General features: G+C 38.0%; 1 protein-coding gene across 1 annotated transcript in view; it reads right to left on the bottom strand.

Annotated features, from left to right (window-relative positions):
- si:ch211-51h4.2 (uncharacterized) overlaps window positions 1-18,221 on the bottom strand; it is a 116,076-nt gene that overhangs the window by 67,047 nt on the left and 30,808 nt on the right. The window contains exon 6 of the mRNA XM_026914759.3: window positions 14,851-14,974. Within this exon, the coding sequence (XP_026770560.3) occupies window positions 14,851-14,974 (124 nt within the window). The remainder of the gene's footprint in view (window positions 1-14,850; window positions 14,975-18,221) is intronic.

Below are 18,221 nucleotides of genomic sequence, written 5' to 3'. Positions count from 1 at the left end.
GCGCTGCCATGCCAACTTATTTCTAGCCCTGTTTTCCTGAGCCCCCTGTAAAGATTCAATTTATAGCCAAATTCACAAAGAGGTCACAACCAAATGCATTATTCATAGCCAGCGGACACTGGCTGTTCATAAACGTAGTAGAGTGATGTTTCTGCAGTAGTATAGAGAATATAAGCTCATTTTCTTGTCATTCACTTCTATTTAAAGTCCTGGTGTTGTCCCTTAAGGTTCATTAAGTTGAGAAAAAACTATCTACCTACAGCTACTCACAATTAGATGAAAACAAACATGTTAAGACTCGTTGATATGACAATACCCTCCAGGTCAGTAATTCAAGCCTTCCTGTGCTCCTACTCAGTGATAGCTGTTTCCAGTATTGAATGGGAGGGCAGAATGATTCTACTACCTCTCAGTAACTCAGAATTACTATTTATTATGAAACCATTAGGGTTGAGTTTTATAGCTGAGTCTCATCATAGGCATGAAACGATGAAGCATACACACAGGAACACACTCATAGGAAAAACACACAGCACCAGACGTGATTGCTATTTTTTTAAGTCATGTGTTTCAAGTCTGTAATCATGCCATTTCTCTTCCGAATATTAAGAACGGTAAACAAAAAAGCTGCTTTTGCTGTTAGCTGTTAGCACAGAATCCCCTACTCGATGTAGTACTTCCTGATTTTGCCCTCACCTACGTTTTCTCAGGTTTGATCATAGATATGTCCTGTTTGATTTTATCTGCCTGTTCTCTGACCTGAAATATTGACAATGATTATTAGATTACTACTAATGAATTTGTTTGGCACGGCAAGAAGACAGTGTTGGTGTATATTGGACTTGTTTAAATATGCAGAGTGTGGTGTGATGTAGGAAGAAAGTCAGAAGTACTGCAGTTGGGAGGAAATCGCTGTTTGCCTGCTGCAGAAGTTATGTGGTATGAAAAATTCATGGTATTATAATTATACTGCCCAATATCATGGCATCACCTTATAACTTTTTCAGGAGTACAGAAATAAATTGCATGTAATATTGATGCAGTGTACTCTTAGAACATGCTTGCTTCATCTCTCTAAAGGAACAGAGGATGAAACCCCTTAGTGAGAACCGTTTGCCATCCAAAGAACCCTGCAGCTGTTTTCTAGGGCAAGCATTATAGTCTTTGGTTAGAGGAAATGGTATTTAGCAGAGTACTTACAGCCATTAATGTGTAAATACTGTTTCCTCTGATTTTCATCTGAAATATTAACTAGAAACAAAGGCTACTCTGGTTCCTGTAAAAACTCTTATGTTGCATATTGGAAATAATAACGCCAATGCTTCAATGGAAGGGATAAGACTCATGGAAAATCTGACCATTTGTACAAAGGATTTAACATGGGCAATATTAAAAATTTGTTTAAATATAAATAATGACCTAGAAATTGTGTATCTTGAATGTAGAATCGGCAAGACGATGCAAATTTCCATTTTTTCTTTGTAGAATTTTCAAAAATGTAAAATTTTCTGTTTATTTCCAGTTATAAATTTTAAAAACGCCCATATTTTCAATGTGGTCTTAGACATTTGGACCCCACTGTATGTTTTCATCATTTTCTTTCAGTGAGCCTTCGTGCCCTGTGGGTCAGGGCGGGGTCATACTGGGAGAGACCACTGCCGTCAGGAGAGAAATGCTTCATTGTAGGATAAAGGTGATCAGTTATAATAATTCTGTATTGATTTGCAGTGACTCTTCCCTCAACGGAAGACCCTTACCTTAAGGTAGAGGTACTTAAACTGAATTGCAGAGGCAGTGCAGGTAAGGAGTGAGATGGAAAATACCACAAATAAATATTTAATTGACTATATCAGATCTATGCCATCCTTTAGGCATTTTGCGTAGGAGCTCTGCATTTTAACATTGGAGTACACTGGAATGTACTGTAAAATATGCCAAAAGAGCTGTCTTTTTTTTTTTTAAATAATCAATGGAATGGGTATATTACCACTTTAACTCAACTGTGGTATTGATGTGTTGATCAAACAGCACCAACAAAAAGTTTCTGTGTCCAATGGCGATTTAAACAAGTTGTCCAAATGAAGCGCAGTACTGACAGGTGTTGCAGGTCGTCCAGGGCTTGATACAGCTCTCCTAACAATTAACTAAGAGTTCATGTCACACACACCTACACCCTCATTGTGTCACACTTCCAGGAGGCTGGGAGGATCATTCATTCGGTGTGCATATCCATTTTCAGCTTGACGTGTTGCTCAAAGCTGGTCTCTGTCTCCTATGGTGATTTAAATGAGTGCCTGGTGTTGTCAAAAGTGAAACATAGCTCTGCCGGGTGATGTATGCCATCGAAAATCCCAGCCTGCTTAAGCTTAAGTTCAACAGGGTTGAAGGCAGCTCTTTTACAGCTCGACTCGGAGCTCATGTCTGGAAAAATATGAACTCATGCACCATGGTATATAAGCTCGCCGTGCTTCCTGCAGTTTTGGAGAATCTTGGCCTTATCAGAGAAGTAATGTAGGTGAACAATTATTGCTCTGGGCCTACCACTGATGCGGGTACCATCTGACAAATCCTCGGCTAAGCATCTTGGTGAAAAACCCAGACATGAAGTCAGTAGGCCTGCTACTCTCTGCACCCTCAGGTATACCAATTATCCTTAGATTTTGGTGACGACTTCTATTTTCGAGATCCTGTTGTTGCTCTTGTAGCTTCTGTATCTGGCCTTGCATATTAGAAATTGTAGATTCCATTGTCTTGAAGAATTGTGATGAGAACTGAGCGATGTTTCCATTTCTGCAACAATGGCAGACATTATAGCCTGCTTAGCCTGAATGGAGTGAAGTTTCCCTGTGACTTCTTGTTGTAGAGTATCAATTCTGGTTTGGTCTCTGTCCACAAGGTCTCAATAATCAGTCCTATTTCTGAGTGAAAACTTGCCATCTCCGTTTTGATGGTATCTGTGATCTGGTTTCAAGAAGACACCAATTCAGCTTTAACCAGTTAAAAAAATGCACGATCCTCCTTGCTTCAGGCTGGGGCAAGTCTGCCTTGCCATAGATACTGCTAAAACTATCCCTTTTAGAATATGTTTAAGCATGTCTTAGTTAAATTAAAATGAAATTACGTAAAAGCACACTGAGCCTGTGACTACCTCATCATCTTGCCACCCGGAAGAATCAGAGCTGTCTTTTTTCATAATAAAAAATAACAAATGAGCCAGTTGATATTTGTACAGGTGTTCTGAACTCTCTGATATTAACTGGCACTCTCTGGGAGCCCAGGCTCCTTCTACCATTTCACACTAATAATGTTTTGACCCACGCTCCCAGTTCTTAAAATATGCACTGATGCTGTGCCCTCACTTTCTCTCTAAATATATGGAGATTGTTTTCAGTTCACCAAAACTGAAAGCTAAGAACTTATTTTCTGAAATTGTACCAAAACTGCATTCATGTTTACCAAGGCCTAAAATTTTAACAGCAACAACAACAAGATTAAATAGGCCTACAATGAACTGTTAAATCCAATACTTTACAAATAATGTTAATGATAATTGGACAGAAATTAAAATGCTGTTTGTTTGGTTTGCAAAAAACCCAACCTGTACCAGCAAAATGCCTCTGAGAACATATCAGACCCAACACTTTTTCCTTTCTTACTCGTCTTTATTTCAATTCAGGTGTTATGATATTTAACCACCGGAAAACACTGCCTGAGGTTATGCACCAAGCAGTAGCCCTGCTTAATTACTCTCAGATCCAAGCTGAATGGGTGACATTTACTTGCTGTTGATTCAGTGTTTATGAAGTACATGATTAGATGAGAGCTATTTTGCAATGTACACCCAGCATCTCATTCTGATTAAAGAAATATTACCATCTTCATGCTGAAACCATGATTTACCAGTCTGCCTATGAATTGTCATGATGAGGTTTCAGCCCGGTAGATTGCCACTTGTGTTCTGGAGGGGAACTGGAGTTGAAGTGCAGCAGATAGAATAAATAAATCATCACAAGGTGGAAAAATTGATTTTTTTTACCTCCTCTGAAGCATTGTGGGACAAAAAATCATTTGAGACTCTGAAGCTTACAATGTACAATAAAAGCAAAATAATGAAATAAAACAAACCCAAAAACAATAAGCCATAAAATACTGTTATTGCTTTGATATGTTATATATAACACATCAAAACAATAAAATAGAGAGGCTGAAATATGAATCATACCAAAGTATTTGCACATATATGGCTCCAGGCATGTGTGGAGAGAACTTGAAAAAGTGTATCCAGAGCTGCATGAAGGTAATCTGTTTATATTACGATGAAAAGAATATAAAGGTCATGTTTTTGATTGTGCTCATGTTCATTATATCATTCAAAGTATTTAAAATATTCCATGTTGCACAAGGGAATTTTAGATGCAACTCTACTTTAGATGCAAATGCAGGAAAAAATGGCTTTTGGTTTGCAAATGATATTTCAAAACAAGTCTGCATTTGGCACATGGAACAAAACAAAGCAATAAATGCTTTCTGCATCCTAGGTTTGCCTCGACAGGCTAATAAGAGACGCGAGGAAGCACTAACTCTAATTTTGCTGTTATGACACAAACAAATTAAAAGCTGGGGAACTATGTTAGTGTAGTCAGTGAGAGAATCCAGAGGCCATGTAATTGCAGTTCTGGTAAGCATGACAATTCCTGAATGGCTAATAAGCAAAGAAAAATGCATTTCTTGATATTGACTCTAAAAATATTGGCAACACTTTCTATGAAGCCAATATTCATAAATCATTAGGAATGTACTTATAATTCTTTGTAATAATAATTCCTTGTAAGCATTTTTATAAACTCTAATAATGCTTCATAAAGCTCTAATAATGTGCTATAAATAATTCCAGTAACAATTTCTATTAAGGTCATATGTATGACCTATGAATACACTCATAACATGTTATGTGGCATTTTACAAATTGTTATAATTATGTAAAAATGCTTTACACTTAATAGCAATGGTTATAATGCATTATGAACTGTTAATGGAATGGTGTTCATAACACTTCATATTGCCAATAGAAAAGAAACATTTAGCAAGTAATTGAATGTTTATACATATATGATTGTAGATATGATATATGAGAGTAGATTATTAACGTACATAATGATATTATAACGTACTTATAATACCTTATAGGCTAAGTTTTACTGTATGTGTGAGCTGGTTCTGTAATATTGACTCTGGTATTACCAGGGAAAAACCACCAATGCAGGTCAGTGGAGTCTGTGATTAAACACAATGCACTATACAAAGTTGAGTTTGTTTAATATTGGAGATATAATGTGTTACAAACAATATTTACTGAATAATGCTAAATGTTAAGACCTCATAATGGACAATAAAGGTTGCTATAAAGTTCAGCGTATTCTAAAGTAATTATAACAAAGAGTATAATGCCTTATGAGTGAATGTGCACATAATTCATTATAGACATTCATAGAAAGTGTTATCATAATTCCTTCATAATTTCATACTTATGTGGTGTCAACACATTACTGAAACATGCATGTATATGTATCAAATAACATCCTGTCCCTCCAAGGGATTGTAATGTGCATTTATTATTTTGATATACGTTTTCAAAGTTCAGTAGTGCGTCTTTGTGTTTTCGTAAATAACCTGGACTTGAGTGTTTCCATATTATATTACAAAAATAAAGTACTATAATAGTATTAATAGTGTCATACAACTTAAATAAGGAATTTAATATATCATTTTACTTTACCTGAAGCACTTGTCTTACAATATTAGTTAATTATAATTATTAGATTATAAGTTATCAATGGATCAGTTCTAGAACATTATTCAATGTTTATGGGGCGTTATTAGTGTTTAAAAAATGCTAAGAAGGACTCAATATAATATAACTACAGTTATAATGATTTATAAATATAGGCTTCATGGGGTCCCTGGAGAACTAGTGGTTAGGCCACAGTGCTCTTACTGCTGAGGTCCGGGTTTGATTCCCGGCCAGGGAACTGCGTGCAACAGTGTGCTCTCTGTGCCAGTCCCAAGTCTGGATAAAATTGGGGAGGGTTGCATCAGGAAGGGCATCTGGCGTAAAAACTGTGCCAAATCAAATATGCGGACCAATGATCCACTGTGGTGACCCCTAAAGGGGGCAGCCAAATGAGATACAACATAAATATGGGCTTCATAGAAAGTGTTACCAAATATTATTGATGCTTTATTTGCCTGAAAGCTAAAATACTGAAAGCTAAAAGCTTATTCTCGAAAAATCAAACTTTCTAATTGCTCCAATTGCAATATTATTTATATGAAAAGGTGGTTGTTTCAGTGTCACTGATACACATGTTCAATTTAAAAAAAGCTGAACTATGTCAAGTCCTGCACCTGACCCTGCATTTGCAAATAGTCCACCAGCTAATTAATTCTGTAACTCATACTAACCCATTTCCCTGTATATAAAACCTGTGATCCATGACCCATAATCAAGACAAGTGGCTACCACTCATCAGGTTTAGTGTGTAGACAGGCATGTAGACAGGCTAAAGGCTTAAACTGTTTGGCCAAAAAGAAACGTAAACACAGACTAAATAGTTCTTTTATTTTTATTTTAGACCATACAACCAGCTCATTTAGACTAAATTTAGACAGGCTTGCTGTTCTCTCATAATGCCCAGTGTTTCTGCTTTGAATTATTATTGTTCTCTTGAATAGCAGGACTTACAGCTTATTCTGTAATATTATTTGTTATTCCATTTTAAAACTTTTAGCTCTGTGCTCTTGAGACTTTTTACAAGTTCTTTTACAAGCAGCAAAGCCACTCAATAGGTTATACTCATTACACCCACCAAAATTCTCTCAAACAGCAGATGTAACTCTTGATGTGTTGTCAACAATCATAGATTCACTCTTTTCCATATTCATTCACATGGACTACTGCTAACTCGAAGATGGTTTACCACCCACATTGGGAAATTAAAAACATTTATATCCCCCGTCATACACAGTTACAGGACTTTCGGGGGGTTTTCATGGAACTTTTATCGCTAATATTTTTATAAAGCTAATATTTGTGTAAAAGTGCAGCACATAAGAAAAACAAACATGAAGTTCAACCAGAGAAATCATTCAGGAAACATACTCCTCATATTAGTAGCAAGTGGTACTTTAGTCAGTTGTAAGTGAAAATTGAAAGGCAACAAAATACAAGATGCCTTCAGTTTGTTAAACTGTTGGATTCTTGATTCTGATTGGTCAGAAGGTGTTGGCTCTGACAGTAGTTCAGCTGCAAAGCAAATCACAGGTTAATATTAGTTGCTTGTTCTAATATGCTATTGTTTTTATAGTTACAACTTAGACAGCCACCCATCAGGGCATTCAAGGATGACTTGACAGTGACAACATTGTCAGTGCCTGGATGCAGGTGGATCCTCTAATGCCTTGAGCAACTCATCACCTGGGCCCGGATGAATTTCAAAGCAGTAAAGTCCGGGTCGCTGGTTGTGAGGAAGGAGAAAGTACGTGACAAGTACTGTTTTAGCCATAGGAGGCATCCAGATCCCATCACAGATCCAGTCACTGACAATCCAGTTAAGGGCCTGGGCAAGGTCTTTGCCTACACCCTGAAGGATACTGCAGCACTCTGGGAAACCAACAGTGAGCTACAGTAGACAAGAGAGCTGCTTCTGTACAGACACTTCCCTGACACCAGAGTATCCTCAGCATGGCACTGAAGTGAGAACTAGGAGGAAGTGAAGGGTGCAGGAGGCCTAATCACAGCAGCACAAAGTGCTAGTGGGCTCTGTGGTGTCTGGAAGAGCAGGGCTGGGTAGCACTCCAAAACCTGCTACAATAAAGCCCAAGAGAAGGAGAGACATCAGCTGAGCTAAGAGTAGGTGTGAGCAGAGGAGGAACTTTGCACCAGCAGGATTGCAGGGACGTGGTATCAGGGCTCATGGACCTAGCAATGGACCATAAGATCTTGTGGACAGAGCTCTGGAAGGCCAAGCCATTCTGAATCAAGTTTTTGATCCAGTTGGTTTATCATGTCCTCCCCAGCCCTTCCAACCTATTCAGCTGGGGCATGGCAGAAACCCCAGCATGTCCTCTGTTCCAGAGAAGAGGAACCCTGGAACATTTACTGTTGCCTGAAGGCCCTGGATGTTGCCTGAAGGCCCTGGAAAAGGAGTGCTATCGCTGGTCCCATGAACAGGTGCTAAGGGTAATAGCAGATGCCATCTGCACAGAGATCACTTGCAGCAAGTAGCAACATGCAACAAGACAGGCCCATCACTTTTGTCAGGGCAGGAGAAAAGCCACACCTGCAACTAATCAAACCACACACTCTCCTTGCTATGGTACGGGACTGGCAACTGAAGGATGACCTAAGAAGATGAACTCAAATGACCAAACATCCCAAAATCAGAGGGAAGAGGCCTATGAAAGGAAGGGGCAAAGTATGAGGGGCTAATAGGTGAATGCTGGAGCCAAGGATGGAGGGCTCAATGTAAGCTAATTGAAATTGGCTGCAAAGGCTATGTACAGGCCATTCTCTGTACAGGGCACTCAAGCTCCTTGGCATCACAGGGCTGCACATTGGGAAAGCTATCAAAAACACCACAGATGCTGCGGAAAGGCATTGAGATGGCTGTTGAATAAGCGGGGTGATTCATAGAATACATAAGCTACTCAGCCAAATATCATGTTATGTGAGCTGGCTACAATGTCCCCAGTGTATTTTAGATAGGGGTGAGATGTGTGCTGGTGTCATGCTCTAATGCATGTGTGGTTCTGGTTGTGTTAAGTAGACATGCTTATGCGGCATGAGAATTTCATACAGAACCAATGGCACTGAGCATACACTAACTGTGCCAGTGGGGCTGGCCTCAGCCATAGTCACTGGGGAGGCCTGTATAGTTCTGGATGCATTGGACATGTATGTGATGCTAAAGGATAAGTGGGCAATCCGTGGAGCACATAAGCTACTTGGACAGAAGCCAGAGCCTGATCACCCCTGGCTGACTCACCTGGGCAAGGTTTCGAATGTTGGAAGACCAAAAACACCAGATGAGCCCAAGTTATATCACTGATGACGTATCCAAGTTGCATCGTAAGGGGTGTCTCAAATCTGGCTAGGCCAGTGACATCTAGGTGATGTGTCCAAATGGCGCTGTAACTTAAAATTTTCCAAAATGGGAGTTGGAAAGTTTTCAGGACAGAGAAACGCTCAAGGTAGCGTGACAAGCAGCATGACAAAAAGCGTGACAAATAGAAAATCTGGTGAGGGAGTGACTACACTCCTGGGCAAAAAAATGGGCCAAGCCCAAAATGGCTATCTAATGGTTATCTAATGCAGGTTTGTGGATGTGTTTGTGGATGTGGATGGAGGATGTGTTAAAAAGCCACTGCTGTCTCAGAAAAACATCAAAGACAGAATGAAGTTTTTGGCAGAATGCAGAAAGTTTGATTCAGAGCGGTTCAGCAGAGTTGTGTGAAGTGATTTGAGTTGCATGGTGATGCTCCAGAGATGTGTCTTCGAAGATCTGGTGAAAAATACAATAGTGAATGCATCTCCAGCACAGTTAAGCATGGAGGAAGAGCATGGAGGTGTCATGGTGTGGGGAGCCTTTTCAGCTGCTGGTATTTGTGAGCTGCTTCACTGTGAAAAGTCAGTTAATGCATTGGAATACAGCTGAATATTGCAGAAAGCCTTGCTTACCACAGTTGAAAAGTTGTTTTCTAAAGAGGAACGATCAAATATTATTTTTCAACAAGCCAATGCTCCTGTCCACACTGCATAGACCACCAGAAAGTGGCTTGAGGACAAGTCCATCAGGCTCATATTGTGGCCTGGTCAGAGTCCAAATTTGAACCCTATAGAGAATATTTGGTCTCACCTTAAACACAAACTAACCGAGAAACATTTTTCAAATACTCATCAACTGTTTGAAGCCAGCAACATTGAATGGAACAACATTGACTCTTCTTTAGGTAAAAAGCTATCCGTAAGTTTACCCACAAGGCTTAAACATTTTAAAAAAATCAAAATATAAAGTTCCTTTATATATTTGTTTAATTCTTGCTAATTCCCTGACCAATGATTTCGTCAATGAATTCCTAAGACCATTAAAAACTTAATATTTTGCCATTTTGGGCTTGGCACATCTTTTTTTTTTGCCCAGGAGTGTATTTATAGCTACTTACTATTTACATAAGTAAATGTATTTTACTATTACTATTTACTATTTACATAAGTAATAACAGGAACTAACATGTTTGAGCACTTTCCACAACAGCAAATGTAACTATAAGCAGATAAACAAGTATGATATTCTTTGTTAAATAAAATGTTTTTGCTGTTGACAAATTGCTGTGCTATAAGAGTGTCATACCACCCTGAAGATGATTATTTCCAGTAACAGCACATCCCTGTTGTGTTTTATTCCTTACTGAGCTATGTAATTGTTAGGGAAGTGGTAATCTTATATAATCTCACAAAATGTTACATACAATCACCCTATGCACTGTCAAAGTGCATAGCTTTGCTTCTTGCACCTGAATCTATTAGTCACACTAAGCGCCCATGATCTGAAAGAGCTACAGGATCTGCTTATACATTCAGACAAACATGCTTATACTCATACCAAGGCTATAATAGTTTATTGGATTTATTCTAATTCAGTTACCATGTAAATTCCAGTTTATCTGTAGTTTGTTTTAACTGAGGACTTTTATCACTTACTTTTATTAAGAAATTCATGCAAAAAAATAGTTGCATGTTTGTATACACATTATCTGTGTATCAGGGCACAAAAACCCACACATTATAGTACCTTAGCTTTGGGTGTTAATGACATCTCATGTCATAAAATACATTCTTCCTCATTTAGTCTCTACAAGACTAAAACAAACCACACACACACACACACACACACACACACACAGTAAAACAGTCAGTGCCATCTGTGTGAAGAGAAAAATGCACCATGCCACTTGCATCCTCTTCTCATCATCCCACATGTCAGGGACCCTGTGACAGAGGCAAACTGATTAGAGGCAACAGCAATTCCCACTCAGCCAACACACCCAGTCAAAGCAAAGTTAGACTGAGCACAAGGCAAGCTACAAAACTCGAAGACATCTTCTCTCCCACACACACCCCCACCCCCTCGAGCATCCACTGTGAAAAAGACTCATGCATAATTCAACACAAAGAGGCAACAGGCAAACCAAAACCTACCATGAAGAAATGAACCAATGTAGAGAAAACACTGCCAAGGACTTTCCCATAAAGTCAAATATACAGGCTAATGATCGTATGTTTCATATATATATATGATATATAGGTTCATTCTCTGTAGCAGTCCCATCTCGAAACCATGCATCGTTTAATGACCGCCATTAACAGGCCAAGATATTGTCGTCAGCATGAAATATGTCATGGTTGCATTTGAAACAAGGCCCATATGCATTTTTAATGGTTCTGTATTTCAGGTTATGATTCCTCCTCAGGAGTTAAAGGGAGAATCATCCAATCTGAGCAATAAATCCCAGACTGGCAGTAATTAGGGAGCCAGCATCTGACATGCCTCCTTGCTGCCTCCCCCCTTTGTAATTACTGCCAGCCTGCCTTTGAACTCATCTGCATATCCTATTGCAGCCTTGGCTGATGCTTCCTTAAACTGTTTAACATCGCTGCTGACCCATACAAAATTGAACCAAGAGAAAGGCGTGGATGTCGACATGCTCATGTGTACGCTCCCAAAACACAGTGTTAATTGTTGTCTCTTAATGGCTAATGTGTGATTCTGACTCAGTTTTTGTGATGGCATGCATTTATTTAATTAATGAACACGTGTATTTTACTAACACAATGTGTTGAATGTTGTCGTCCCTTTATAGGTCAGGGAATAATCCACACTGAATGATTTGCATAGTAATCTTTCTAATTTACATACAATCTTCAGAGGTATCTAAGATTTATTTCATAATGAAATTCCAAGTTGACTTTTTTTATTTTAAATTAAAAAGCTAACTTGTTTTGCAGACAATCCACATCCATAAATGGATAAATATTATGACGTGCCATTCTTAAATAAATAAAAAAATTCTTAGTTGCAAATTGCTGTGTAAAAGGAATAGAACACTTCAGGTCCTGCTATAGGAAAATAATTGACCCCATCACACACCATCTCATTGATGATTATATTCTCTACATATTCCAGTCTAACCTTTATAGAATCTGTAAAATACTTTCTGGACATTAGTGTACTCCAGTGATTTCTGTCTGTTTATAGTACAATTTAAACTCAGTGTACAATGCTTGCTGTAGATATGGACTGCTTGCTCATATTCTAATAATATTAAGGAAAAATGATTGTTGGCAAACCTAGTGCGTGCAAGAATTTTCTTACAGTCTATTTCAAAATGAGAGCCATCCTGCACATCCACTGTGGGATGGCAATAAATTACAGCCACTTTAACTCCTCATTTGGAACCAATTATTTTATGGGTCACTGTTAGATTGTGAATGTCAGAAAAATATGTCACCTGTGGTTAAATAGCTGCACTATTCACAGCCATAATATCCACGGGGTGGGGGTTTGTTCAGTGCTTCTTGATCCAGGTGGCATGATTGACAGTGTGACACCAGAGGGGCTACCTGCGCTCCATAAAGCTCCAGCTCATAAATGATAACTGTTCAAATTATCGATAAGCATGAATGCCCCGGCTAACGACAATACATCAGAGAGTGTGATTGATGAGCTCAATTAAGCTGGCTGATGAGACAAAGCTGAAAATTTCTCTCAGGCTGCCTGGATGTCCTGTAGCAGGAAGACTGTATGACGAACGGCTTGCAGTGATCATACGGTGCAACTCAGCAGAACTGTTGCCTACACTAGGGGTGTATGTTAAAGCTTCCTATAGATTTAGGGGGAACAGCCCAAGCATGGGCAAAATGAACAGTGCAAACTGTGAACAATTCGAATCGCCAAAAAAAGGTCTTCGAATACTTTATGTTTAGCTGGCTTCCATGAACAATATGACGTAATTGCGGAACAATTGGACTTGCACAACATTGGAGAGCAAAGACGCCTGTTTGTTCTGTCATATCGTTCGTGGAAGCCAGCTGAACATCATCTAGGCATAAAGTACTCTGATCCCTAATAGTCTCACATACCATCTGCATTTTTTCCCTCTTCCTCGTGTCCTATAATTTCTATATGTACCTACAACAACTGTTGTGTTACCATATTTTACGCTGTCTGCATTTTGCAGTGGGCAAATTTTCTTCTTCTGGTCATGGTAATTGTCATGAAATAGTGCCCCATGCAGTACTGGAGCACTCGTACAGGTCAAAAAACAAAAAAACAAAACAAAAAAAACCCCACAGAGTATGCAAGCTTGTAAGAAACCCTTGCAGATGTTGTCTCTGCATTAAACTGCATTAAAGGGTTCATCCCCTTATTTCATCATTTAAAAAAATATATATCTTTAGGGTGGTAATAAACTTACAAGGTATTGCATATCAATCTTTATTTATCATCATTCTCCTCTATAATCCTTCAGTATGGATTTTGTTACAGTACATGTGATGACTGTGATGCCTTAAAAAAAAGTGCTTGGCACAAGTTTCTTCAACTGGATAAATCACGGGCCAGAAACCATTATTATTTCATAACTATAGTTCATTATTTCTGTAGTGCCACATCCTCCTCTTCAGTTCTGCCTATTAATTTCTGTCCTTCTTCATGGCTCCTACACAGAATAATGAAGCACTTTATTTTACTGAGATAAATGAATGTGATTAGAATGCAGAGGCACAACATGGATTTTTGAAAAATATATAAACTAGATGAATGTGTGTGTACCATTTAAGGTAACACCAGCTACTGTCAGCATTAGTGAAAGACTGAAATCAATAGAATGGTCTGATGTTACAAATGCAGACTAGTGAGAAGTGCAAACACATAAACCTAAATCTAAGAATTTAATTAACATATTTCTACTTGACTCAGAAAGCTATTGGTAATCTGATAGCATTGATATTGTTGAGTATTCGGCATATAAATTCTTTTATTGGCATTTTTCCATTATTAAGCAATATGCTGTAAATATGCATTTTACTTTGGAAATCTGTATATATAAGTAAATCAAATATCAAATTATTTGCTACTAATATTTTAGTAAACTGGAAACCCTGCTCTATGCCATGGTACCAACTTGAACCAAATGAAAGGCCTACCACTTAAAAAACAAAACAAAAAAATCACCTTCAAACAAAAACCTTCACTTGTTCTCTGTATTCCTAGCTGTACTAACTCCCACAGTAACTTCTCTGCAACAGGGTTTTAACTTCTTCAACCCTGGCCTATGTGTGCTAGCTTGTGGATATGTTTTTCAAACAACTTCTGTCATTTCTCTGCATAGGAATTTCTGCCAGATGCTGTAAATGTAAATGTAATGTAGACAGTGTTTTTAAACTCCAATAAAATGCATGTGTCTGATACACTGGTCTAGCACACATACAATAATACGTGCTGAGGTACAGTATAGTTCCATTACATTGATGGTTGAAATGGAGGTGGGGTGACAAATTGGGCAACTACCACCAGTAACTGCAACTGGAGCTATACAATATGTGGACTTGATGAAATAACCAATGAGTGCAGCTATAAATTATGTGCAAATGGGTATATATATTCTTGAGACAAAAATATGATGAACAATGAAATTGCAGGATAAAAACTGTCCATATGAGATAGCATATCTCGAGCAGCAAACAGAAATACAGTCCAATCCAGAATCAAGATTCTAATTAAGTTCACTTACAGTGATAATCAGAAGAATGCCTTTGAGAAGAGTGAGCAGTGATGTGACTGGCTGGATGATGACCTGGGCCAGGAGAATACCCAACGAGAGCGTCCATGTAAATGCAGGGATAACGTAGATGTGACTGCAAAGTACAAAAAGAGGCTGGCAGTTACACAATGCTCTCCTTTCCACCCACATGGTAGCTTTAAATAACAACAGGTCACAAGCAACAACATCTCAAAAATTACATTTATTGTGATGATCTGCACAGAAAGACATCCACCTGAGCAGAATGTAACAGAGTAAATATCACATCTATGCTAGTGTTTTCTTTGACTTTGGATAATTCAGAACTCACACTGTTCCCATAGCAAAACATTATATCATATGTACACATGCACGCACACACACACACACACACACACACACACACACACACACACACACACACACACTAATTAAACTGCATTTAAATTGGGCAGAAATTTAGGTCAAGACATTACCATTAAAAACTCACAAGCATAAATATAACACAGGCAGAAGATCATAAAACAAGGCAAACCCAAATCAATAAGTCAATCTTATCCTACATCTTAAATATAAAATTCAGAAATGCATTCCAAATTGTAAATAAAGTACCTGTGATAGAAAAAAAATCCATATCAATTTAGCTGGCTCACTTTCACTTCACTCCCTTTCTTCTCCTGACCTGTTTTAGAGCAAGCATCTGCCTACATTGCGATCTTAATAAACCATTCAAGCATTTAAGTCTGCCGTAGCCAGCCCTGTGTGAACAATATCCAGGTTAAGTGTTTACTGGGATGGAACAAAATAAATTACCTTTCCACAGTGATAAGTGCAATTACAGTGTGGGAAAATCCACTGGGAAAAGAACATGAGGTATCTGGAATGACATTGAGCATCTAACCGAGCTCTTGTGTTCCAGTCTCAGCTTCAGATATGTACGTTTTTGCCAAGAGCTTTTATATTCCTAAGCCATCAGCATCCACAATGTCTGCTGCTTTTTTGTTTTCAGGGAAGCCTACATTCTGGCCATTATTAGATTCCATCAAATTAAGGCCGTGTAGAGAGAGACAGAGAGAGAGTGAGTGTGTGTGTGTGTGAGTGGGCATCTGTTTTTTTTTTTTTTTATGAAAATATGCATAAATTTCCTATAGAGCATTTTACTCTGATCACTATTTGTGCTCCAGCTTACATTCACACAATGATTTATTGCACTATAATATATATTACAGTAGAACAGTGCATGGCCAATTTGTACTTGATTTGATGGAATCCAATAATGTAAAATAATTAACAACAGCAAAGCAAAGCACAGTTACCATTACCACTGTAAATCTGATTACTTTTCTAGCATGTCCTGAAGTGTTTTATTCCTCTTATACCACAGCAACTTGACTTGTCCTGTTATCAATTACGTTATAGCAGCTATAAACAGCTGTGCCTTCACCAGTCCCTTTTCTTTCTGTATTAAAGTTACTAAAACAAACAAAAAAACCCACAACAAAAAAATGCAGCATGTCATGTTACTGAGAAACAAGTATTAGTCTATCCTGAATGCTCTCCCATTGCTGTTACAATGTGCTGACACTGGAGACTCCTTCCATAAATATTAGATAAAGGTCTCCTTACAGAAAGCTTCATCATATCAACAATAGACATTTTTCTTGATACTTTAATCTATCTGGGTTAGATTATGTAGAGGTTCCACTAAAAATGTTCCTGTAAATGAGTGGTTATTATAGAAATGATAAGAAAAGATACAAATTAGAACATATTAGAATGAGTGCATAAATATAAACCTATACTGTCAGTGCTGTGCTGTTATAGAAAATGAATCAACACCGTCAGATGAATCACATCAGATTTGCTGTAGTATAAAATGAAAATAATAAATAAGCATTTTCCAATGTTGACTAATTTTCTAATATCATTGCCAAAAAAAGATGTTGTGAGTTAAAAGTCAACTATGGGTTACAGATAGCATTAGTTTAGGTATGCCCAGAGATACTAGCAGTTTTAGTAACACAGGCTACTTAGCAATTGTTATTATTGCATGCACTTTTATAATGAGAACAGACTGGTCTTAGGTGTGCCATAAGACATAAGGCCCTCTGTACACTGATGCAGCCGGGTGTGGAGAGGTCTAAGGTGAGAATGCCGCTACTCCACTGAATTTAAATATTATATGTAGCTTTTGTAGGCTTTGAAATGTAATTGATTCAATAACATTACATATGCTATAAGGGCAATAAGCCTTCACACCAGATATAACAATATAATGGGTTAATTAGCAGTCACTAAATAGGCCATTGCATTACTGTTCTCCTAATTATGCTAGTTTTATAATAAGAGCTTGGTAGAACCTGCAAATAGACTTTTATATGAATAAACCAAATTGTCAGCGCATATTTTTTTTATACTACACAATTAAATAGATAAAATAAACCTATAGGATCAAATGCAGCCCATAGGAAGGCTAAGCATTTGACATTATCGATGTGGCTTAGAGGATGGACTAATGCTGCCGGATCAAGCCTCTTGGTTGCCATGACCAGTCTCTATTGAGCTGAACTGCTCAGTGAATGGAATCCAAAACTGCTGCCATTAAAGCTTCATGCTAAATTGATGACAGCTCACCAGTGGAAAGCCTGACAGGATCGACTATAGCTCCAAACAAACCATCCATAAACAATAAGTTCCTGAACACATAATTAACTGACACATCATTGATTATATTGATTCTGCTCTTTGCCTTTTAATAATTTCTGCTTCAAAATGACCAGGTCTGTTTTTACCAGCTTGCCCCCTTTATGACCCCTAATGCTCCGAGTATCTCTAGGAGAATATCAAACTGCTAATCAATGCACCTCATGTAAACATTTTCACATCCCTTTATGCCTTCATTAGTGCATTTGCTTAGCAGGATTTGGCACTAATGACCCCCAGTGGACTTGTAAAATGGGCTTTGAGGACTTTGGTCTGCAGGCTGCTAGTGAAAGGAGAGGGGAAAAAAGAAAAGGATTGATAGAAGAGAGTGGAATGACATTATTTGAGCAGTGATATGCACATTATTGATCAAAATTGTCACTGCTGGAGCAAATGGGTTTGAATCTGGAGCAGTGGACAGTCAATGGTTATGGCCCTTTGTTAGTAACAGGAAGCTTGTGCATTTAAATTCCTTTTAACCCTCAGTTTCATGACTGTGTTGGATTTTACTGAACAAAGAATAATTTTTACTGCCAAAAGAATAAATGTAATGTAAGACACTATGAATGGTATTTTAGGGGGATGTTGTAGTTTTAAACATTTTTATTTATTAAAACAAGTTAGTTCCTATTATCACTTAAGTTATAGCAGCATTTTAT

The sequence above is a fragment of the Pangasianodon hypophthalmus genome, chromosome 11 (assembly GCF_027358585.1).
Source record: "Pangasianodon hypophthalmus isolate fPanHyp1 chromosome 11, fPanHyp1.pri, whole genome shotgun sequence".
Taxonomy (NCBI): domain Eukaryota; kingdom Metazoa; phylum Chordata; class Actinopteri; order Siluriformes; family Pangasiidae; genus Pangasianodon; species Pangasianodon hypophthalmus.
This window is presented reverse-complemented; position numbering and strand designations above follow the sequence as displayed.